Here is a 25,850-nt window from a genome sequence, read left to right as displayed (position 1 = left end):
AAGTAGGCAGATGAACTTAGTGACATTACCAGGAAAAGCATGATAATGGCCAGAGTTACTTCAGGTAAGCTAGCTCCTGACTGTGAAATGGAAGAGAACAAATCATGAACAAATAACAGGATATGGTTTTACAAAGTAAATTGTTGCAGCTTTTATTAATGTTCTAAGAGCTGTAATTAAGGATATTGCCAAATTTGGCCAAAGCATTAAATGAGGGACTAATTAGAATCACATGTTGACTTTGCAAAACACATTTTTGACCAGAACTGAAAAATCTATACTTTAATCTAACAATACTAAGTGCTTAATATCCTAAAAGTCAAAGGCCTCCTTCACTACAGCATCATCATTTTTGCCATTTGTCACATTTGTGACAGTTCGTTACAACTGCTTGAGCACTGACTTAGTGACACTTTGGTGCCCACCTTTGAAATGTGTTGATTTGTGCTGCTGGTTTGAAAATGTATGTACATATTTACCTCCCTGCAGCCTGATCAGCAACTTTATGTTCTGTTTTATTGGTCAAACAATAATGCACATGATACCTTTCATTTAGTTAAGTCTTCCCTACATATACAGGCATGTGATAAATTATATTACTGTGCTAAACTATCTAGCCAGTAGTAGTAGCCCCTTGTGTCTTCATTTTTTCTTTCATTTTTTGGCTTCCAAAGAGCTCAGATTTTTACCTGACCATTTTCCCAGGTATGTTTTTATATTTGTTTGTTAAGCCACTTAACATGAACTTATGAATCATAAAAATGAACTCAACGCGTGGGATTAATCACTTTTATGTTTACACATGATATGCAATTAATTAAGAAACTATTTTAAATTATATCCTTAGGCACTTTACTGGCAAGCGGTCGTAAAACATAATTTGTTCCCATCTGCCAACAATAACAGAGCTTGACAGGCAGAAAATGTTTTCTCCTCAACAAGGTGATTCCCAAAGAACTATTAGCCCAAAACGTGAAATCTTGACATGTTGTACAGTGTGTCCTTCAAAAAATCAGAGTAAACTAGACATGTGGAAGACAAAACAACAAGTGGCAGGCCTAGTGCAGGTCTACAGTATCTGAAAGTCATCTTTTTAAGAAATAGGGAAAAAATATATTGCTGACTGAGCCTCATCAGAAATGGGCTCAGTGTGAGGGTGGTTGTCAAGACGGCACTCTTAATGAAAAGGGGTAGCGCAAGAATTTTGCACATTACTATAAAGGTTGAAACTACATGAAATGGCACCAAGGACGTCTGGCAAAATGGCTACAGCAGCATAGCCACCGGACACCCTTACTACAGATTACTGCAGTTTTTCCTTTAATCTGTTACCTGTATTTATTATATGTGTTTGGACAGAAAAGGAAGAGGGGCAGAGGCATGCATCTACAGTCATTTTATTTGTCAGGCTCAGGAGAGACTCGGAGGCAGACCGTCACTAAGGTTCACAATTTTATTTACACGTAGACACCAGGTGCGGGTATATACAAGTGAGGGGGCACAGGAAGAGGGTCTCCGGGGAACACAGGCACGGGAAGGGAACGGCTATATACACAATCTACTGAAGCTCAGGCAGCTCGGGCTCCGGTCTTAGGTCACCGAACGGCGGTCCTCAGGCTGGCGAGAAATCTGGCACAGAGAGGAAAAGCAGGTAAGTAGTGGCACGACAGAAACTCGGAAAAGGGCTCAGATAGGTGATGACACTGACGAGTGTTACACAATAATCCAGCGAGGAAGCACTCTCAGCAGCCGCCTTAAGAAGTGAGTGAGAGGATTGTTTGCAGGTGTCCGAGCCAGGGGCTGGAGCCGTCATGACTCCGCCCCGGTAGAGCGCAGTGCGCGGAAGGGGAGAGAGGGAGATGCAGCACAACAAAAACACTTGTAGCCATACAGAGTCAGCCGAGAAGGCACAGGGTCATGACAGTATTTCATTCTAGATCCAATTTGCTCTTCCTGCTAATCTGATGTGTGTCCTTTGTTTTCTCAACAGACAACACAACATGAAAGCTGAAAATGATTTATTTACTTCTATACATTGAGCTGCAGTAGAAAGAACTGAGACAACATTGTTTGTCATTACTGGTTAACTAAAATGTTATTTTATTCAGAAGGATGTACCCAGCATTACAAATTAAAATCAATTAAAACCACTGTGCATAGTGGAAATAATTCCTTTGTTAACCCAGATCGAAGAATAAGGCTGAATATTCACTGAAGTTTCTGCAATGCATAAAGCATAGCACAAAAATTCTCCTCTGCCACTCAAGTATTTCTTTACAGAAGGCTGAAAAATACATATGCCTGACACGCAGAATCAAGAACTGTCAATATAAGTATTTTCTAATATAAGGCCTTGTCAGGTCTGCCCTGAGGAAAGGAGCAGAAATACATATTTGTCATGATAGCCAGTGAAAAATAACTATAAGGATAATACTCATCTCTTAATGGTAGTAGTGTTTTTTATACCCAATGGAAATACTGAGCACAATCTGTGCTTCTTAAAATCCAATAAGGCATAAAAAAAGAAGAATAATCACACCCTGACACACTCACACACACATCTACGCACACACAATGTCTTTCGCTTTCTTTCTTAAAAAGGTTATAATCTGCCATTTTCACTCTCATAGTTCTTTGTGTCTTTTCCTGCAAATTGAAATGTTAATGGAATATTGAGTGGTGCGACAAACTGACTCCTCTGCTCCATCCAGACGAGATTTACTCTTCTTCTGCTTTTACTTTCATTTTTTTGCATGCATTACCCCCCTCCTCAGTGCAACTTCCAAGTAATTACAGTTGAGCACCAAAGATGGAAACGCTGAAGTGTCCATTATAGTGACATACTGCAGTTGCTCTCACCCCTCTCTCATTTGTTTTTTTTGTCCTTTGTTTCTCAGTATCACTCCCCATGCCACATTTTCCCTCCTCAATCTATCCTCCCCAGTGGGTTAATTACGAAGTGTGTGGAGGGCAGGGGCTGGTTTGTTTTCCGTCTTCTCGGGGGACTGTCTAATGTGGCAGAGATGTGCCACTCTGTACTCTAATGGGTGAAGAAGCTTTAGCTATGCCTGTGGTGTTAGCTGTACTCCAGCTTCTTTCTCTAATGATGAAAACGGGCTTTGTCTAGTCGTCTGGTTATCCCAGAGAGTCACTCCCCGGAGAACATGTCAGCTTGGCTAATATCAGCTTTAGAGGAGGAGAGAGGATCGTTAAGTAAAAGTGCTCCAAAATTAAGGAGTGGAGTTTGCGAACAAACTGCACTTGTCTGTGTCGATGCTTGGAGTTTTTCTCTGGTGTTTTAAGCAAGAACACATACTTTATAGAGATGTGTGAGTGTGCTTCTACTTTTTACCTGCTGTCTGCCCATGTGATTGCTACGATTTTATTCTTTATATATGTAATGCATACGCAATGATGACTAAAGATGAAGGGAAACGCCTGTTGTTGGACTGCATACTCTAAGCAGCAGCCACATTGCTACAGGTGGTCGTGTAGTTCTTGTGTTCTCATTAAGAACACAATACATCAGGACAACTTTTACTGCGTTTGCACCAGTGTCATTCTGCTAAACAAACAAGAACGCACTTGTGTTTTTGTGTGTCATCATGGACACTTGTCTCTAGTCGTAAACACAGAGCTTTCAAGCAAGGAGCTACATCTTCTTATGCTGGATTGTGTTTTGCTTATATTGTGCTATTAACTGCAGGTTTTTAGGGGCTCATTTGTTATACATGTGCATCTCCATTTTGTCCATGACCAGCATTGCAAGGTGGTAATGAGTAAAGTGCACATTTATCACAACGCAGTCAAACAGCAGCAACAAGGAAAATATCCCAGCATCCATAGAATATTTATGAAATTATCAATAATGGAGAGGTTCAAGGCATAGGAAGAAAAGAAAAGCTGGAGTAAAAGAAAACAAAAGCAGTTTTTATTTTATTTGGTGAAACAATAGCAAAATCAGGTGCAAGTATTCGCTGTTTTAACACCCAGCATAAAAGCCTGTGTTTATGTTCCAATCCCCATGAATGATTTAAAAAAAGACTGTGGGTTTTCCTCCAGGAGGTGAACTTGACCCACTTGGCTGAAAATGTGCTTTTCCAAACCGTAGGTGGATTTAGAGGCAATAGAAGAGTGCGAGGAGGAGACTAAGTGTACAGTACGTGTGTGGAAAGAGGGAAGAAAATCAGGTTGTAACGTTACTCGTGTGTGTGGAATAGGTAAGCGGTGGACCTCAGTCTCCTTGTATGAGTCCCCGGGGAGTGACAGATTGTGGACAGGAACAGAATGAAAAAAAGTCGGAGAGGTGGAAGAAGACTGTGAGAACAATTTAGCGACTTATCGTAAGATAAAAGAAATGTTCGACCTCCTCCCCCCGCTGTGTGTAAGATTGTCTTATGTTGATGACTTCATCCCAAACAGCCAGCTCAGGTTGCTGATCTCTCTTTACGCCGGGCATTGAGTCAGATATAAATCTGTTTCACGCGCCAGTCCTCGCCTTTTTAATTGAAGTTTTCGTCAGTGTTTTTCACCTCCCATCATTCAGTCATCGATTCTTTCAGAGAGCGCACGAAACAAAGGCACGCGAAGAACTGGGACGAGCTGAAGCTTCGGCCACTCTGTTAGCATTTTTATTGGTCCCAGTGCATCTGTGGAAAATAGCCTCCAAAATTTATTGTTTCTATAATGCCAGTAAGTTCTGTGCTTTGATAGATGATGCTTTCACTAGCTCAAAGTTTCTCCCTCAATCACAAACTCCAGTCAGAGACGGAGAGAAAGGCGGGGAAGAAAATATGAGAGAGATGATTGACCCCTCTGAGTATGGAGCTGTAGATGGGTGAAACTCCCAGCTGATTGACTCTGTGGTATAAATTCAGATTCTTGCCTGTGTAATTGTCCGCGATACGTGAGACAAGAAGAAAAACTTCCAAAGCGGTCTCTTTGAAGAGCCCGTCTGGTTACACCAAACCAAAAGACCGATGGAGAGTTATTCTCGAATATGAATAAGCACACTGCAGGACCACCACTTCAATGGAATAAAAAAAAAATGAAAGGAAAATGTCAGCTGCAGCTCGCTAATGCAGAACCAGAACAAAAGCCTGTATTAGTCCTTGATGGCCTAATGCACTGTGGATTTTTGCAGATTGTTATACATATCATTACCCTTTTCTTTTTTTCCCTGACTCTCACTCTCTCTCACTGTCTCGTTTTCTCTTTTCCCCTTCCAAACAGAGTCGACTGTATTTTTCCCTGAACAGATCCGCTCAGTAGAGGAAGATGTTGGAGAGCTTTTCATCCCAGTGCACCGCAGGGGAGACATCAGCGAGGAGCTCATGGTGGTCTGCTACACACAGCAGGGTACAGGCTGGCCTTTTTTCACCTCATCTAACCCATTTCCCCCCCTGTATACGTTGCAATCCTGCCATATTTGCAGACAGTGATCGCACCACTTGGTTAACGGTATAAAAAGCTGGGTCTGATTTACATTCGTTATATTCACCTGTATAATGAAGTCTCAGATGTCCTTACTTCAAATTACAAAACAAATAGATCATGTAATTGTTAAAACCTAAAAAGTGAGGCATGTTTCAGTCTTGTGATATATGCGTCTGGATGACAGGCGATGTCTTTGTTATATTGATGTGTAGGTGGAGTGTCGGGTGCAGCTTTTTTCCTCACCTATGCAGTTTGACAGTACCCGTTAAATCTGTTTAAAGTCAAGTCAGCTCTCTGGAAAAGAAGCTGTTTACACGCCATTTGCATTTTCACAAATCACATGTTAGCAGCCTAAGCACAGCAGGATCACACTTAGCTGTTAAGTTTTGCAAGAATTCTTGATTCCTTACATGCTCCACAACATCCGCTTCCCCTTTAATAATTCAGCCATACTATTTTTTTGCTTTTCACGGTTAATGAAAAATGAAAGATTTCTAACAAATTTGCCAGAACTTGATGGAAATTTACTTCTGTGCTCCTTGCCATACACCGACAGACCTAATGGACTTGCTGCAATTAAAAGTCAAAGTTTAGCTATGCTGAAAATCTGAATCTTATGAAATTCAAATACAGATTTGTAGCACTGAGATACACAACATATTCATATTTTCTTCATTTCATTATTTTCATATTTATTTTTATGCTCTTAATCCAAGTTCTTATACACACCTCAAAAAAATTAAAGGAACTATTTTTAATCAGAGAATATCATCTGGTCAGTTAAGTAGCACAGACAGTTGTTAATTAGTTTCAGCTACTTTGGTGTTAATGACATGAACAGTAGGTGCAGTGTCCAACTCATCCAGGGTGAGGGTTTATCAGAAGGTTTGCACAGGCTCAAGAGCATGGAGGAGATTACAGGAGACAAGCAGTTACTATAGGAGAGCTGGACACGGTTGTAGAAGGTCCTTAACCCATCAGCAGGACCAGTATCTGCTCCTCTGTACAAGGACAAACAGGAAGAGCACTGCCATCCTGTTCCCGTTAGGTCACACTAATGACCTCCAGCAGGCCACTGGTGTGAATGTCTCTCATCAGAAATAGACTTCATGAGGATGGCCTGAAGGCTCGACATCTTTTAGTGGGCCCTGTGCTCGCTGCCTGACACCTTGAAGGTGATTGGTATTTGCCAAAGAACCCCAAAATTGGTAGGACCACCACTGACATCCTGTGGTTTTCATGGATGAGGGCAGGTTCACCCTAAGCACATGTGACAGATGTGAAAGGCTCTGGAGAAGACGCAGAGAACATTATGCTGCTTGTAACATCGTTCACCAATGGAGAGACGAACAAACCGTGAAACCATTGTTAGACCCTACGCTGGTGCAGTGAGTGGCCCCCACCCTCAGCTGACATAAATCCAGTAAAACACCTCTAGGACATCATTTTAAGTCCTTGTGATGCTGATATGTTGCACCTCAGACTGTCCAGGATGCCTTGGTCCAGATCTGGGATGAGACCCTCCAGGACACCTGGCGTCATCTAATTAGGAGCATTCACCGACATTGTCAGTCAAGAATACAAGAACGTGGGGGCCATACAAACTACGGAGTGTCTTAAGTTGCTGCAATGGAATTTCGGCAAAATGGAAAAGCCTGTTGCATCATTTTTTCACTTTGATTGAATCCTCTGTAGGTTAATACATTTCATTTCCGTTAGACAATCCATTCATTTCTTACACATTACCCAGTCCATATCCATATTATTATTTAGCATGATTTTTTCCCACAGAGATCTGTTGCGTTTTCAAACTGTTCCTTTAATTTTTTTTGTGAACACTGTATTAAAAGATTTGTATCAATAACACATCTTCTTTGTACAGAGGATACCATTTATGGTCTTTTCATTAGGTCTTTTCAATCATATTTTATTCTTTTTATGCTTTTGTGCATCGTACTCACCATTCTTGTTGCTGGTCTTTCTAAAGGTTCGGCCTCAGGAACCATTCCTACCACTGTCCTCTCTTACTCGGACTACATCTCCCGTCCTGAGGAACACAGCAGCCTCCTTCGCTTCAACAAAGGTGACAGGGAGAAGCTGTGCCGCGTGGTGATCATAGACGACTCCCTGTACGAGGGAGAGGAGAGCTTCAACGTTACTCTGTCACTGCCTGTGGGAGGACGTCTGGGAATGCACTACCCCACCACCAAAGTTAACATCTTGGAAGATACGGATGATGGTAATGCATTCTAATAATAGCTTTCTAACTTTATCTTTTTCAGGTGATCATTTCTAGAAGTTCTAAGAGCTTCATAGAGAAAACTTCAAAATCTATTTGTGGTCAAACCATTTTGCTGCCAGATGTGATGTACTGTAACCTGAATCACAGCGGCTGTGGCGAACTTTGCAAAAGGATCTTATCTCACTCCAGAGATTTAGAAGATTTGATTTATTTCAGCTTGGCTTTAATGTTAAAGCACACGTGCTTATATGCACTCTTTCAAACAAGTGCATGGATTTCTGTTGTTTTGAATTTTCTTCAGAGCCCTCATATCACAGAATTTCTCTTAATTATGCTTGTTTCACAGACTTAGCGGGTGTTAAGGCATGCAGGATTAGAGTGCTGAAATAGACCCTGCACTCACAGCAGACAGATGGAATCAAACTCCTGTCACGCTGCTATTCTGACAATTTTTAATTACAGTCGAGAAGCGAGCACAAGTCCGGTGGGACTGCATTATCACACGCGTCCCTTGTCTGCTTTCATCCAGTTACAGCATCGCATGGACCAAAGTAGATTAAATATTCCGAAAGCAAGAGAAATGTGTAGATGATTTATCTGGGGACTGACATGCCTGCTGGGAAATACCTATTGCAATCTGTATGCGTTCTCCACCATCTCACTATTCTGCATTGATTTACTTTAGAGACTTCACGGTGACAGAATGATGTCTGTGCTCTGGATTTTTTTGCTAAATGCCACCAAATCTATTAAAAAGTGAAAGTCGGTAAAAGTCACAATTTTTGTATCTCTTTTGGAGATAAGGCTGTAATGTCTATAATGAATTTGGGTCAAATACCAGTGATGTAACAAAGGCCATAAAGACAGTCTTCATTCCCTTTATACACAACGTGGTTCTCAGCTTACACGCTTGTTGTTCAGACACCCATTTGTCATCTATCTGGACAAATACAGGCTGGCAGATTTAAAGCAGCAGAGTAAGAGCCAACGTTTTAGGACAAAGGAAAAAGTCAAATCAAAAAAATTGTAAGATATATAATCAAGCTGAGAACACATCCTTACTCATTTTCTGTAATTTGTGGCAAGGCTCTTTATTGGGTTTAAGATTAAAATGTAGAAAAATGAAGTCTTATTTTACAGACATTTTATAATCTTGCTTTCCTTTTAGTCTTTCATTTTGTCATGAACTGTTTGTATCACAGAGGCCTCATCATGCTACTGCCAAACAGCAGCCTGGGATAAATAAAACAATGACGACTTACAACTGAGAACTCATTTAGGGATACAAACAATTGTGCCAAATTGACTGACTGTGCATATGTGCAGGGAGGCATCTGGGGGCTAGTTAACAAGAAACATGACACATGGTCTGATTGGTAGTAAATTGTCAGAAGACTTCAGACTTGGTGCTGAGTTCAAAGGAATGGAAATGTGTTTGTGAGAGCCCAACTCCAGTGAGATATTATGTGTCATTTTTAGCCTCCCAGAGGATAATACGCTGTCTGACAGTGTTCTAATACCTGCACCCAGGCAGTCAAACTGCAGCCTCATTTTCTTTAGTGCAACCTCCAATTGGCCAGGAAAATAGTGAAACAAGAGTTTGCAGCATGTGTTTACTTGTGTCACATGGTTCCTTGCATCTGCATGGATGTTTATGTGTGAAGGTAAGGTAAGGTAAATGGTGAGAAAAGCACTTAAAGAACACTTAAGTGTGACTGGTAGTCCTCTCTCTAGCCCCATTTTTCCTTCCCTCAGGTTAGAGTCAAGTTCACCTGGCTGCTCTCCTTCCATCTATTTATCCACTATACCTCTCTCTCTCTCTCTCTCTCTCTCTCACACACACACACACACACACACACACACACACACACACACACACACACACACACACACACACACACACACACACACAGGGTTTTCTCACTTCATCTGAGAAAAAAAGTCCCAGAGATATCTGCTTGATTTAGTACTTTATCAGATTAAACTCTACAGTACCTGTCGCCCTGAGTGTTGCGCTCTGCATGGATGCACATTTTGACTCAAAGTGAGTGTTGTCATCTCCTTGTACCCTGCCAAGGAGAGACGAACGCGCAGACTTTTCGGATGGGTGCATATGGCCACAGCTGAGTTTGTAGAATTGTAGATTAGCTCTGAGTATCTCTTGGAAACCCAGGCCTTCATTTCAATATTAGGGCAGCCTGAGTGTTGGTCACACCAAAGCTGCAGAATACCTCTGGCTATTTTGTACGCCCTGACTGGGGTGAAACAGTCGGGTTACTTTGCATTTCAGAAGGTGAACTTAGAACAGAACTTAGAACTTAGAGAGTTTTTGTTTGTGCTGCTATCAGCAATACTATTTTTCTACAGTATAAGTCTTCAACTACCCATTATTTCTTAATTTTTTTTATATGAAATATGACCACTGAAATTCAGTTTGCATGTTTACTGAAATGTGCCAACATGCACAAAGGAGCAGATACTGGTCCTGCAGTTGGGCTAACAATCTTCTATTGGTCCGTCCAGCTATCCCACAATAACTGTTCATCCACTGGACTCTCCTCCATGGCCATCTGGCAACAGCACGTATTGATGTGCCATCCTGGATGAATTGGACTACCTGTGCAACCTCTGTAGGGTCCAGGTGTCATCTTATGCCAACAGAAGTGACCCAGCCAAATGCAAAACTAATGAAAAAAAAAAACATTCAAAATAGATGAGAAGGGGGAAAAAATATCAGTGACTTCCACCTGTAAAACCACTCCTGTTTTGGGGGTTGTCTCATTGTTGCCCCTCTAGTACAGCTGCTAAAGCTGATTAACCTCCTCTGCTGTTTAGCTTACAGCACTGTTTTAATCAATATCCCAAAAGTTTAATTGACTTGATGCTATATTCTGATTAATAAGTGTTCCTTTAATTTCTTCGAGCAGTCTGTGTGTGATGGGGTTTGGTCCAAGTTTTGATGGTCTAGGAGGAGAAAAAAGAACAAAAAAACCCAAAAACCAACAGATTTCACAGGTGCCACTGTAGAAAACCTGGAGGAGTAGGTGAAGGCTGCTGAAGGGGCATGGGTTCAAATGTGAGCCAGCCTGTTCCCTGTGTGTCACGATACCCTGTTTTAAGCCCTTTCCACTATTCTAGCTGATAAAAGCTAAATGCCAACAAAAAGACAAAGGTTTGTTTATTATAGTTAGATATGACCTACCTTCTTAATCATTCCACGATTCGATATGACGTTTATTACCTAAAAGCCTCCATACCAAGTGAAATACTGCATACAGACAGTTTGTATTAGCGAGCCTCCTGCAAAAAAGGGCCCATTCTTTACAGGACAGCTGAGAATGTACTATAAACTGCATTTAAAGGTGCAGTGACACACAAATGGCTACAGACACCCACACACTGGTAATTATCATAATTTGGCTTTACACCTTCCCCACACACTTCAGAGTGCTAAACCACAGGCGTTGTCCCAGAGGGGAGAGAGAATTCATTTCTCATTCATCAGTCATCACTCACCTCCCTCTTGTGGTGTCACGCAGAGGGGAGCGCAGTCAAGACATGTGTGAATACAGACATGTTTATTAGCATCTTAGCAGAAGTGTCCTCGCTGAGCACAGAAGGAACTGGAGCCAGATTGCTTGCATTTAGTGTTTAAAGATAAGCTACACGTCCACACTCTTACAAGCCCCTTGTTTATCAGTGTTTACGGTCAGACGTTTTTATCCATGTGTTTTTCCTACCTACGCAGTCTGTTACTTTGCTTTTACTCTGCCTTTGTGCAAATACACACATTCTGTTTGCAGTGATGCATCTGTTAGATAACAGTGAGTGTGTAGGAAGAAAAGGTAAATGAGAAAGACAGCTGCATTGAGGAAAGAAGTCTTTGGATGGGGCGAGAGAGGGCACAGGCTGCACTTGATGTGCAATACTCGCTGGATGTTATTACCCTGAGCTGTCACTTGTTATGTGAAGCTGGCAGTCAACATGCAACTGCAGATTTTTTTTTTCTCGGTCCCTTTGTTAAGTACTCCACTTAGCTTTTGTTATGTGGCCTAGTTAAAGTATATAAATAAAATATGAAAGTTCATATATCAGTAGAGTAATATTCAGAATAAAAAAAAAATCTCTGGCTTGTTAAGTATTTGATCGAGACACGAAAACACAATAACACACGTGCTATTTTTGGATTATATGCCGGAATATAAGAAACAGGCCAGTTTAAAATGGAGACAGAAGAACTTTTATTCTGTCACTTTTTATGACTCAACGCGGGTGCGAGGGAAAGGGGTGGGGGCGGCTTGTGAGAGATGAAACTGTCAAATACACACTGGACTGCCTCCACTTTGCTGCCTCAGGAAACAATCCTAGTTCAAACAAGCCTTTGAGCAGTCTGGGGGGCCGCATTCTCTTTGTCTCTCCATCTCACTACTTTACAGTCAGGGGAACAGACTCACACATACACACACAGGCTTTGTTTCAGTGTTAACAGCATCCATATTTGTTAAAAGTACTTAATTACTCTGTCAGGAGAAACAATTAAAATAAAGAAATGTGTGGATTTAAGGCCTAGGATGTTGAAAGGTCACACTCCCCTGCAGTTTAGCTTCAGACTAATGGCCTGCCGCTTTTTGACCGTTCTGTCCAGCTACTGGCTATACAAATGAATCATGCCAGGCTGCAAGTGGCTGCTGGAGATCTATACAGATCTATAGATTAGTACCACTGCTGATTTAGCTCATATATGCTACGTCAGCTGTCAAGTTAAAGTATGAAGAAAAAATGTGTGCTGACCTTAAAAGTCCCCAAATACTGAATATCTCAGAGTGTTAATATTTAAAGAAAATAATGAGTCAACTAATACATTTAACCTCCTCAGATCCAAACTCTTCCACGGCATGCATTTTTAATTTCTCTTTGATACTTGGGCATATTGGGGCCAAATGAATGTAAAAACAAAGAATTACCAGATTTTTTCTTTACCTTATTTTTGTTTTTAAGAACAATAAGAGCCACATATGAGGATATTTGTTTAAAATTTTGATAGAACAGTAGCAGTATAATGTCCTCGTAAGTGGATATCAGGCCCATGTAGAGCAATTTTTTTTTAATAATTTATTTTAGTCTAAATAACCCAAAATGTGATATCCACATATGTGGACGCCAGGTCCTAGGAGGTTAAAGACAGAAATCATTGAAACTAAACGGATATTATGAAGCTGTAGTCTGGAATCAAGAACCATTAATTACAGCCATTTATTTATTTATTGTCTTTTCTCCCCAGTTCCTGTGTTTTACTTTGGGGAGGTAGAGTATCATGTGGATGAGAGCGATGGGTATGTGGAGATCAAAGTGTGGAGGACGGGAACGGATTTGTCCAAATCTGCAGCCGTTACTGTCAGCTCTCGCAAGGCAGAGCTCGTTTCTGCAGAAGGTGAGCTCCCATACAGTTAAAGTATTGCTTCTGACAGATAAGAATAATTGAATTGACCAATAGCATTATTTGTCATTTACCTGCATTCTGTTTGTCTGTATATTTTATTTACAGCCGGTATTGACTATGTGGGCATCAGTCACAACCTTGACTTTGCTCCAGGCGTCAGCACGCAGACGTTCAGGGTAATCATCCTGGATGACCTGGGACAGCCAGAGCTGGAGGGGATTGAGAGCTTTGAGCTGGTCTTACGCATGCCAGTGAATGGCATCCTGGGAGAACCTGGAAAGGCTACAGTCTTCATAAATGACTCAGTGTCTGACTGTGAGTCACTCTATATTGCTGAGAATTTTCATAAATACATTCATAAAGGCATCTTAACTTTATGTTTAATGTGATTAACTCACACGGTCAAAGTGTTGGAAATGCACTGGGAACACATTACTGTAGGAAAATGATATTAGCATTGAGCTAGAGCATCACTATCCAGCCTGTTTTTTCTGTTCTTTATATTACTGATAATAATATAATAAAAATAATGATATTTGTTAATATATGTGTATAGAAATATATAAATAAGCCTTAGAAAGTTTGTCAAACTTCTTCAGATTTTAATTTGGCTGCTTTAGTAAACGCAAAGTTATAATTAATTAATTTGTCACTGTGTGTTCATAGTTCCACTGCAATCATTACCACTGTTAGCTTGATGTGACAGCTATGTTATTTGATTTGGTCTTTCATTTGCGGCTTATTCCAATTCCAGCAAGGGAGAAATTATCTCTGCGTTAATCTTATGAAATGACTGAACTATCCTGTTTGACTACAGTGCCAAAGGTCCAGTTTCGTGAGTCGGTGTACACTGGAGAGGAGAGCGACGGCCAGATCACAGCAACAGTGTACCGCAGTGGTGACATCAGACATAAATCTTCTGTCCGCTGTTACACCCGTCAGGCCTCTGCGCAGGTCGCCTCAGACTTTGATGAGCGGCCAAACACAGATGCCTCTGTCATCAGTTTCTTACCAGGTTCTTCAGTAACTGCACTGTTACATCATGCATGCTTTCCTTAAATTCTTTTGTTCCCTGCGTTCTGAAAGCTGACACCTTTTCAGGTGAATAAACAAGTTTCGCAGAAATGTAAAAAGAAAGAAATCCACATACTCCAATACTGCTTTAACGGTTCCCTTTTTTTCTTGTTTTTGTTCTCTTTAATTTTTTTTTTCAAACATACTCAGCATGCAAACAGCTTCCTTAAACCATTGAGGGACTGAATAAAGGGAAGAATAATTGTATAAATAAGATTTTATATCCTCTACAGATAAAAGAAGAGTAGAAGCCTTTTTTCTTCCATTTCAATTTCTTTGACATGTCACATCTTGTGACACGTTTTGCTGTACATTTTAGGCGAGGTGGAGAAGCCGTGTGTTCTGTCTCTGGTTGATGACACGCTGTATGAGGATGGAGAGGAGCTCCGGCTGGTTTTAGGAAACCCGAAGAGCAATTCACATTTTGGCGCATCAGTTGGAGCTCTAAACGAGACACTTGTGAAAATCAAGGATACGGCAGACAGTAAGTGGAAGAAAGAAGGCAGAGGTTGAAAAAGGTCAGAAATTAACTGCTTTAAAAAATAGAAGCCGATGAAGAGCACTGGCTTTGAATATAACTCGCAGAGAAAATAAGTACACCAATACATCATCATTCTTGATGACCATGTAGTAATTACAATCAAATTTTTGTAGAATATTGTAGAATATATGTAAAAACACAACACAGTGATTTGCAAATCTCAAAACCCCTATTTTATTCACAACTGAGCATGGAAAGCATATCAAATGTTTAAACTTCTTTTAATAGACATCTAATAAACATCTGGGAACTGAGGAAACCGGCTGCTGGATTTTAAGGAGAGGAATGTTGTCCCATTCTTATCTGATATAGGCTTCTAGCTGATCAGCAGCTCTTCCTATTTTTAATTTCATGATACACCTAATGTTTTAGTTGGTGAAAGGTTGGCACTCCAGGCAGGTCAGGTCAACACCCATACTACTATAAATGCTGTTAGACAGTAATAGCTGCAGACATATGCAACGTATTCCCTGAAAAAGACATTGTCTAGATGGAAGCTTATGTTCCTCTAAGACTTATAAATAAATGTATATAACTTTCAGCACTGATGTCTTTCTAAATGTGCAAGCTGCCGGTGCAATAGATGCAGGATTTTGAATTGAGTGCTGACACAAGCTGGATGGTATTTCTCCTCTTCCAGAGGACGAGGTTTACCACTTTCAATGATTTACCACATTTTAAATACATTTTTTATTTAAAATCCATTTTGAACTGGTTAAATGTTCTTTAACCATCATTTGTGGACGGCACAATGAACTGTGTTTAAAGACGATGATTTCTGGAAGTGTTTCTGAGCCCATGCAGTGATTTGCATGATAGAATCGTGCCTGTGTTTAATGCCGTCCACTCGGAGGCCTGAAAACTACTTGCATCCAGATTCTCTGAATCTTTTGATGATATTATGCACTGTAGATGATGATATATATTTTACATCTACACAATTTTACGTTGATGAACAATATTCTGAAATTGTTCTACTATTATTTGGGGGGGGGGGGGGGGGGATTGCACATTGAAGAACCTCTGCCCACCTGTTCTTTGGAGAAACTCTCGTATCGTGTTTCTGACCTGTTGCAAAATGTTCCTCCAGCTGTTTCTTTTTTAGCACTACTTACTTTTCCAGCCTTTTTTTTTTACCACTGTCTCAACTTTTTGAAGACACGTTGCCATCAAATTCAAAATAAGCCAATATTTTTCATGTAATAGTAAAATATCTCAGTCGAAACATCTGATATGTTTTTTATGTTCTACTCTGAATAAAGCATGAATTACTGCAAATTATTGCATTCTGTATTTTATTCACATTTTACACAGTTTTCTGATCGACTTGGAACTGATGTTGTAAAAGTTGTTGCATACATTTCAATGAGTTTGCTTTACATTTTAATTCTGTCCACCTTAGAACCCATCATCCGTTTTCTGGACACCAGGTTCAGTGTTAATGAACCAAAGGATGCCAGCGCTGTAGCCACTGTGAAGATCCCTGTGGTACGAGTGGGTGACACATCAAAAGTGTCGGTGGTTCGCGTTCACACTAAAGATGGATCAGCTGTCTCAGGAGAAGACTATTATCCTGTATCTCAAGGTAAATCCCACATATATCCTCTTATGGTGTGATATGATTAAAAGCTCCAGATGCATAAAAGAGCTTCAATGCAGTGCACAGTTCTTTTTTTGAACTGCTATTAAAGACCAAAAGCTGTCTTCCTCTCCTCATTCCCTTTTCTCAGCACGTTAGTGGCGTTGAAACATGTGAAGCAGAACGTTCAGTAACTCACTAATAAATACAAACCTCTACAGCACCATTAGTAATCACGAGATACACCAAATTTGCACTTAATGACCTACACATATCCTCCTGATTGATTTCTATTATGCATTGGCGGCATCCAGAGAGGTGAAACAAGGGTCCCTATAGGAATGTTAGATTAATGAAAGTGGGCATAGGGTTTTATTTGGGCAAGGGTCATTAATTTATAATTTTATCTCAAATGGAGAAAGGTGATTTCTGCTATAGTCCAGTGGGAGGTTATGTAATTTTTAATAAAATTTCAGCAGTCTTCATGTCAGCAGGATGAGGTCTTTTGTTCTATCTGTTCAGCTTTTAGCCCAAAGTGAACTTTTCTAAGCTTAATCAAGGCTTGAAATATTTATAGAATACATTCAGTCAATTCAAATTATACCTGCCTACTCACCGTTAAAATTTCCCCGCAGTTTTGAATCATACAGCCGTGAATTTCTCATATTGCACAATATTTTCTCGCCGCAGCACATTTCTAATGCAAAGCTCTATTACTTACCGTGCAAGGAGATGGACCACCTTTGGCACTATGCAAATAGAAACCTGCAATGCTTTTTAGCTAAGTGATATATTCTTCTGAAGCAATAAAATGTGCATTGGGCTAATCTGCGAGGCCTTTTTATTTCCTGTAAAAATGTAAATTTGGCAAAAAAGAGGTGGAAATCTGGCCTTGCAAGTCGATTACTTTTATCTCAGGAAAAGATATCGATCGGTGCAGTACACTTTCCCTAATAACGATCTATTTGTGCTATATCGTGTACATTTTAAACTGTTTCCCTGATGATTGTGTTCTTCTATATTTGTGTGTGCCCAGTCCTTGAGTTCAAGCAGGGGAATAAGCAAAATGTGGTGGAGGTGCAGGTGCTTTTTGACGGAGTCCGAGAAATGAGGGAAGCGTTTACGCTCCATCTGAAGCCTGATGAAAACATGGTGGCTGAAACTCAGGTCAGAAGTGTGCGCGTGCTTAACCGCCACAGAGCGATCACACAAAATCCAAACTGACGGCTCAGGAATTTAAAGCTTAATGAAAACGTAAAAGATTAAAAGCTTTTTTTTTTCTGATTTGACCCATATTTATCCAGGTCAGTCCCAGTGAGATCAGGGATCTTTTTTACAAGGGTGTCCTGGCCCAGACACCGGCAGCACTTTACTGTAGTTGCAACCAAGAGGGCAATGAAAACATTTTGCAATGAATAATAGATTATGTTAAAAAAAAAAGACAGAAGAAGTGAGGAGAAGTAAGGAGTAGAAAGAGAAATAAAAGGGGAAACAAAGTCTGAAGAGAGAAATGTCCAAGAATTTAAACACATTCACTGATAACTCGTTACTCAGAAACACCTCTGTGTCAGTACTCCTTAAAGCTCTTTTTCTGAACCAGGTGACTAAAGTGATCGTTTACATCGAGGAGATCAACAGCATGGCTGATGTCACCTTTCCCTCCCTTCCTCATGTGGCGTCGTTGCTCCATTACGATGATGTCGCCAGGACACAAGACAGCCTCCACCCACCAGCCGGCTATCCACTCATCTGTGTCACAGTGAGTCACGCTTAAATGGTATTTAGGGACACAAGTGGCCCTGGAGGAATAGTCTTGCTCACTCTACGACAACATGCCTTCTAGAAACACCTGGGAGAGATCAGCTTAACAGAAAACAGTTACATTTATTACGTTTTCTCCAGTAACGAAAGTAGCATTTTTTTTCCTCAGGATCAAACTGTCCACCAGGAATCAGCTATTCTGTTCTTAAAATAAACATTACACAGCTTGGTAGGCCACAGTCGCCATGCTCTCATACACAGGAGAATCTCTGCCACTCTTGAAAACGTGTTCAGTGAGAAACTTAAATGGATTGTCGTGATGTGTTAAGTCATTTGCTCCTCAGGTGACTGCTGAATGTGGCTAGAACTGTGTATGTGTTTGCATGTGCGAGAGAGAGACAGAGAGAGTGCACGTGTGTGTTTATTTTCGTGCAGTGTGGTCAGCTGCGTAGGAGGTTCCCTGGAGAGGCAAAATGAAGAAGTCTTGTCGAAATTGAAGTGTCGAGTGCTGTGGCAGGAAGCTCAGTGTCAACAGGTTTACAAAGGAAATCTACAGAATCTATTTGAGGTTTAACCCTCGATCCAATATTTGTAGCTTTCTAAATATAAAAAAAATATTTCCAAGACCACAAATGTGAGAATATAAACCACTGAAACATCTGGATTTCCTTGGCAACCATCACTTACTCGTTTGTATTATCTGTCTCCTTCTTTCCTCTGGCATGTACTGTATCTTTCTCCATCTCTCTGCTGTCCTTGCTTACCCACCCACTCCTGCTAAATTCCTTATCCATCCTCCAGGCTTGCAATACAAAATACTCAGATTATGACAGGACGGGCTCTATCTGTGTCAGCGAGCACATCAACAACACCTTGACCCGCTACCGCTGGCTCATCAGTGCCCCAGCTGGCCCTGATGGCATCACCAGTCCCATGAGGGAGGTGGACTTTGACACATTCTTTACATCCTCCAAGATGATCACATTGGATTCAGTCTACTTCCAAGCAGGCTCCAGGGTCCAGTGTGCTGCTAGAGCTGTTAATTCGAACGGGGATGAGGGCTTAGAGCTCAGCAGCCCCGTTGTCACAATCAGCCGGGTGGAAGGTGAGGACTGAAAAATGAATTAAATCTTATCTGGGCCTGATGTTTCCAGGTGTTTTTTGGAGAATTATTCTACAAGAATCGCAAAAACAACCTACTATACATTACAGCTTTGTTCAGTCGGGGCAACGTTTGATAAAAAAGGATTGGTATTCAATACTTGGACAAGATGCTGAATCCCCAGTCATCCCCGCACTCGTACTCACACTCCAATTAATGCATCAGAGCAAATGTGAGTGCTATATTAAAACTCCTTTGCCTCATTGACCCACATAAATGTTTGAATGAGGCTTTTATTAACAAAACTCTTTGAGTACTCAACATGGGTAGAAAAACATGTTCTTTAAGTACCATCATTGACAACACAGATGAAAATGATGAGCTGGAGACAAAGGTGGGTTGCAAAGCGGCTTGCATGCAAGTGGGAAGCAGCAACTGTACGCAGGCTGTGGCGGTCTAAATAGGGATCCCCATATAAGATTTGCAAGCTGGATCCACAGCTGAGCAATCCGCTGACTTGGGTCGGTACTGATATAAGGTGATTAAACTGCCTGAAGTTCAGTATTTTTATCTCTGAATTATGATTTAAATTATTTGACAAGTATTCAGATCTTTAAGTAAAAATATTAATGCCAGCAAGGAAACTAAATAAATAAAGGTTGTAATCACAATGGTACTTGATCAAATTAAGTAAGTCTTATTGCTGTACTTAATTATAAAACAAAAAGCGCCTAATTGAGAAAACGGTCTGTGTCCTCTACATATGTTGTAGTTTTAAAGAATAATTTATTGGGTAATTGATGTAGTGGAATTTTATTGTAGCTGGTAAGATCTGAACCAATTTTACACATTGTTTAATTTGCAACTTTGTCCTATTTTAAAAGATTAATCAAGTGGCATACAGACACACACACACACACACACACACACACACACACACACACACACACACACACACACACACACACACACCCACAGACCATTTTCATTGGTTACAATAGCCCTAATGAATCATAATCCAATGCAGCTACAAGCTATGTGCAATGAGAATGGGTCAGAGCTCTCACTCGTTTCTCAAATGGGAAAGAAAATAATAATAATTTTTGCTGTTGCTATGCTATCACTTATGCCGCACTCATTCCACCTACACATCCCAAATGGAACAAGTTCAGACTCACTCTCTCAGGGTGGTCACAGGGTATTCTTAGAAATATGGAAATCACTATATGACTCAGTAGTAGTTCGGGCAGGTTATGAACAGAAAGGGATTTAAGAGGATATTGCATTTGTAATGTGTAAAAAAAAAAAAAGAATAACTACATAAGGATTTATCACATGTAATTAGCTGTAAGCCATTGCCAGTTACTATATCTTGCTTTCTCTAATGTTTTGTAACTGTCTTGTGTCTATTCCTGTGTTTAGAATATCTCTTCTCTGCTCTTCTGTCATTAAAAGGTATGTGTCAACCACGCAAGATGGGCACTGTTGGTGCCGAGCCTTTCTCTGCCAAGCTACGCTACACTGGAGCAGACGACCCAAAACACCCTAACCTCATCAAAGTGACTGTCACCATGCCTCACATAGATGGTATGTAGGAGCTGAAGGCAGAGCTCGTACCACAGATGAAGTGAGGTGTAATGTAGTGTGTGTAATATTCACGTCTGGGGCTCCTCAGGAGCGTGACAGCCAGAATACAGATCTCGCCGGTAGGGTTGCCAACCGTCCCTTAAAAAACGGAATCGTCCCGTATTTAGAAACAAAAGTACACGTCCCGTATTGAGCTAATAAGGGACGCACTTTGTCCCGTAATACAGTGAGAATCAAAAGTAGTCTATAACTTTTAATGGAATTAACACTTTGTTTGAAAACATAATTCCCAGCCCCTCTCCTGCTTTGTGACCAATGAGCTGACAGCACACTTATGACAATTCGAGTATGACAAGTCAGATTACCGCTCATCTCATTGGTTGAGGAAAGGTCGCTTACGGAGAAAATACCGGAAGACAACCGATGACCACAACAACAAGCATGGCCAACAGGGAAACAAACGCCGACACTGCGGTGCAAGTCTCGGACGGCACACTGTGCCTCCATAACATGAAGGTTATAACAGAAAATCTGTCGCTCGCTCTCTCTGTCTTTCACTCACACAGACACACCACCACATCAACTTTGCTAAATTGCTAATGAAAAACATTGATCAGGCAGCTGTGATTGAGCAGCAGTGTAAATCCAACTATTTTCACGGTTGTTGTGGTCGTGATAATTTTGTGATGCCACATGGAAAAGGCTCGGATGAGCTTTCCAAAGTTCTACAAGTTGTGCCTCCATCGCTTGTGTCCAGATCACACGCCGCACAGCTGTGCTGCAACGTCTTTTTCACCGACGTTTACGTGTTTGCGCGTGAGCAGCTGCGGTGACACCCTCACGAGCGATTGATGATCGGGAGCTGGTCGTGAGGTGTTAATCGCTTCTCGTTACCCCACGTATACTACACGACGCACGATGAAGGCCAAAATCGGGCTGATCACCAAATCGGTCGCACGACTCAAAAATCGGCTCAAAATGGGCCAAAAATCGCACAGTGTGAGCCCAGCATTAGAGCAGCAATGTTTGTTCGCTCAGAGAAAGAAAAAAAAAGGCTGCAAAAGTACAGGGAGGAATGGGAAAAGGAAAACACCTGGCTGGAAAAGTGCACTATAAAGCGCACTGCACTGTGTGCTGGCGCACTTTTTCCATAGGCATGCTTCTATTGGTGGGCACATGAAGAACATGAGGGGCATGAAAGCTCGGGGAACCCTTTACCAATTTTTTGTCCGCCAGGCCACGGCAGAAGCAGATATGGTATGTAAACACTGGTTTGTTTTTTTTAAACCCTCTGGTTAAGGTTAATATGGGCATGTGCAGTGAATATCAGGGCTATGTGGCCAGAAGTGTAATAATATAATTTATTTTGTGTAATAAACAACTGCAAGGATAGATGATTACAACAAATAGATCACTAATACATAAAAGTAATACATAGATAAATAATGATGATGAGTTAAGATGCGTAATCATGGGAACAAGTGGGTTTACAAACAGGAGCAGCTGATTAGCATTAGAAAAGCTGAAATAATACCTCAACTGAAGCCAACTGTACTAAATGCACTATATGTGCACTGTTACAAGAATATTTTTCGTTCTATTGCTTTCTATTAATTTATATAATTTTAAGTTAAGTAGGACAGAGTTCTTTTAAAGAAAGATTTACTTATATTCTCAAAAGTTAAGCATGACAGGCTTCTGTTTAAGAAAGAGACCTGTTTTACTGTGTTAATGTTGTCATTGTGAGCTAAAAATAAATGGCTAAATGATCATTTGTTTCCCATATGGTCATATCACAAAGAATATGCATCTGCTTAAATCAAGTTCAAGTCAAATGGTTAAAAAATAATTTCACACACAAAAAAAGAGCTACCACACTGGGAAGGGTGAAGACAACTGGGTTGCCCGGCCCTGGCCACGAGGTGTCCCTTATTTATTTTTCAGGGAGTTGGCAACCCTACTCGCCGGGTTGTACCGAACCTGTAGAAACCCTCCAGCACACCTGCTACTTAACAATCCTTTCTTGATTTTTAATCAGTTTCCTTCTGCTTCATCTTTTTACTTCTCCTTTTTTATGCCCACCCCTCACCCCCCATCAGTTTTAACTGTCTATATACTCTTTCTTTCCTCTGCATTGCTTTTTTTTTTTCAATAATCGTTTCTCTCAGTTCAAATATCAAAGGTAGTTGGGCACGCTCAAAATCAAAAATGTCCTTGTCTGGCAGGAATGCTTCCAGTGATCTCAACTCGCCGCCTCACGAACTTTGAACTGACTCTCAGTCCCGATGGAACCCGGGTCGGAAACCACCGCTGCTCTAACTTGCTTGACTACACCGAGGTCACCACAGCTCACGGCTTCATCACTGCATCGACGGGCAGCCCTGAGAGCATGGGGGACCCTGCGCCATATCAGTTCAGCAGCTTTCTGCGGGGGAACAGCACACTGCGCTTCTACAGGAACCTCAACCTGGAAGCCTGTCTCTGGGAGTTCACCAGCTACTACCACATGTCTGAGCTGCTTACTGACTGTGGAGGCACCATAGGGACTGATGGACAGGTGAGTCTGTTTGCTTGTGTACCTTTCTCCACAATGCATAAATTCCAATCTGGGCTTTGCGTGTACATCTGTTTGACTGTTCTCCTTTGTGAGTGTTTGTGCTCACCTGTATGCGTGCTTGCCTGTATGTTCAGTTTATTTGCAGCCTTGTGAATGAGGAGGACACCCAGACTCAATGGCACCAGAGCTGTTTGCCTGCATTTTATGTCTCATTTGCTGTTTGTGTGTGTGTGTTTGCCAGTTTTATACACAAGCATTTGATTGACAGCTTTTAGTGTGAAGGTAAACACACACACACACACATAAAACACACACACTTATACAAAGAATTGCCAACCTGCCAGTCCGTCACTCATAAATACTCAATACTATTCTCAACACAGAGCACTAAAGCTTACATCCGCATGAAATCTCTGAGTCCTGGGCATCTACACCAATATCCCCAATTCTTAGTTACCTGAAAGCTTTTCTAAAGCTTTTTTTTGGTACTTTTACTGGCTTTCTGTTGGGCTCACTACCAAGTCAAGCACTGCATTCAATTTTGGCAATGTGGCAATCTGTCATTTATGTGCTAACAAGCTTCCAGTTGCAACATCATTGCAGCAGATGTTGCAAATGTTGTGATGTTATAAGGACTATCCTCTTGCTTCCTGTTATTGTGGAGACAGACCCTTGCTCCCTTGCTCATGTCCTGCTGTTCGTTAGTGTTCCACTGGCTTTTTATCTGGGAGCTTCTTGCTGTTGATCAGACTGCTAAGTGTGTGTGTGTGTGTGTGTGTGTGTGTGTGTGTGTGTGTGTTTGCTTCTCGTAGTTTCTCGCATCGTTTAATCTCCCCTCTGAATCCACTTCTGTTATTGACTATGCAAATCGAGTAATTTTCCCTTCAAGCCAAACAATGATAATTGACTACAGTTTCAGCTTCTGTCAAACTGAACTATTTTGTGTTTTTTTAAGGAACATAAAATAGTTCAAAAGCTGTGAAGTCAGACAACATTGCTAAAACAAAATTGGTGAACAGAGACACCTAGTGGTGATTTTGTTTTGTTGTTACCAGGGAACACTGGACATTGCATGTATCTTGTAGCAGCAGAAAAAGCAAAATGTAATTAAATCACTTTTAAATACTTGGAAACATCCTTCACATCTTTATTTCATCAATGATCAACATGAATTATAAGTTTTGAAGTGTTTGGAAAACCTTTAAAAAACAATGCAATCCCACACCAATGCCCACTGTGGTTCTTGGTGTACAACACAGGAGTTTTCTGCATCTCTGTAGAAACACTGAGTGGGAGTGAAAGAGTTCAAACATTAAACACCTTGTGGAGGAGAACAGTGTGTTCATCTGTTACATCTTCTCTGCACTTATTATAGCTTACTGACCTACAATCGCCCTTTAATCTGAAAAGATTTTACCTCTTTTCATCAATGTTGAGGATTTCTGTAGTGTCTTTTCACCCTTCAATTCAATAAGCTTGTTTCATTTTAAAAAAATCAAATGACCAGTTCTTCATTGAAACATCTTTACAGGTGCTGAACCTGGTGCAGTCCTATGTGACCCTGCGTGTGCCTCTTTATGTATCGTATGTGTTCCACTCCCCTCTGGCTGCTGGTGGCTGGCAGCACTTTGATTTACAGTCCGAGCTGCGCCTCACCTTTGTGTATGACACGGCCATCCTCTGGAAGGATGGCATCGGCAGCCCCCCACAGGCAGAGCTACACGGTATGTCACCAAGACAGAAAGAATATTATAGCTTGTGTTTTTGTTCTTGCACAGGATACTCTCCACATCAACAAGACCAGCTCTTGCAAAATTCAGAACGTGTATATTATGTGTGTGTGTTTTTCAAGGTGCTTTGTATCCTATGAGCATGCGCATCAATGAGCAGGGACGTTTGGTGGTAAACTTCCATACCAAGGCTCACTTTAGGGGTCTGTTTGTGAGGTCTCATTCTTCTGGGAGAATAAAACGATCTGGTGAGACTGAAATGTTGTCATCGTATCAGAATTGTATTCTGGGACCATTATTTTAGTATAAAGTATAAAATTTGCTCTCAAAATTACCCTGCAGTCTCAATGTCATCCATGGTGATGAGTGTGGACCACACTGGCCTGACATTTAATCTGACCTTAGTGAGAAGTGAGCCCACCTACAACCAACCAGTCCAGCAGTGGACCTTCACCTCTGATTTTGCAGTAAGACTGCATGAAACGTTTAAATGCCACGATGTAATCTGAGACATGTAGTCTGTTTCAAAGCAGCTACAAGGGCAGATGCAGACTGATGTTTTTATATATCTCCCCGCTGCTGCATATAGGTGAGAGACTACTCTGGTACCTACACAGTGAAGCTGATTCCCTGTACAACATCCCAAAATATGGAATACACCGTTCCACCTGTATGCAGTCCCAGAGAACCCGTCACCTTTGATCTGGACATCAGATTCCAGCAAGTAAGTCAGCATCAGCTAAGATTAAGATTCAAGAGTGGCATGTTTCCTCGTTGTAGGAAGGATTTATTCATTTGTAT

At 41.0% G+C, this 25,850-nt stretch overlaps 1 protein-coding gene across 1 annotated transcript in view; it reads left to right on the top strand.

Annotated features, from left to right (window-relative positions):
• Nucleotides 1–25,850, top strand: part of frem2a (FRAS1 related extracellular matrix 2a) — a 77,359-nt gene that overhangs the window by 47,365 nt on the left and 4,144 nt on the right. The window contains exons 5-20 of the mRNA XM_085420731.1: nucleotides 5,233–5,358; nucleotides 7,424–7,675; nucleotides 12,960–13,109; nucleotides 13,224–13,433; nucleotides 13,936–14,133; nucleotides 14,512–14,676; nucleotides 16,136–16,318; nucleotides 17,349–17,479; nucleotides 17,913–18,071; nucleotides 18,875–19,178; nucleotides 20,631–20,762; nucleotides 22,988–23,319; nucleotides 24,851–25,043; nucleotides 25,172–25,297; nucleotides 25,392–25,516; nucleotides 25,639–25,773. Coding sequence (XP_085276857.1) covers nucleotides 5,233–5,358; nucleotides 7,424–7,675; nucleotides 12,960–13,109; nucleotides 13,224–13,433; nucleotides 13,936–14,133; nucleotides 14,512–14,676; nucleotides 16,136–16,318; nucleotides 17,349–17,479; nucleotides 17,913–18,071; nucleotides 18,875–19,178; nucleotides 20,631–20,762; nucleotides 22,988–23,319; nucleotides 24,851–25,043; nucleotides 25,172–25,297; nucleotides 25,392–25,516; nucleotides 25,639–25,773 — 2,921 coding nt within the window. The remainder of the gene's footprint in view (nucleotides 1–5,232; nucleotides 5,359–7,423; nucleotides 7,676–12,959; nucleotides 13,110–13,223; nucleotides 13,434–13,935; nucleotides 14,134–14,511; nucleotides 14,677–16,135; nucleotides 16,319–17,348; nucleotides 17,480–17,912; nucleotides 18,072–18,874; nucleotides 19,179–20,630; nucleotides 20,763–22,987; nucleotides 23,320–24,850; nucleotides 25,044–25,171; nucleotides 25,298–25,391; nucleotides 25,517–25,638; nucleotides 25,774–25,850) is intronic.

Source organism: Rhamphochromis longiceps, linkage group LG10 (genome assembly GCF_057381845.1).
Source record: "Rhamphochromis longiceps isolate RC_006_pf linkage group LG10, R_longiceps_female_GT1.1, whole genome shotgun sequence".
Classification (NCBI taxonomy): Eukaryota; Metazoa; Chordata; class Actinopteri; order Cichliformes; family Cichlidae; genus Rhamphochromis; species Rhamphochromis longiceps.
This window is presented reverse-complemented; position numbering and strand designations above follow the sequence as displayed.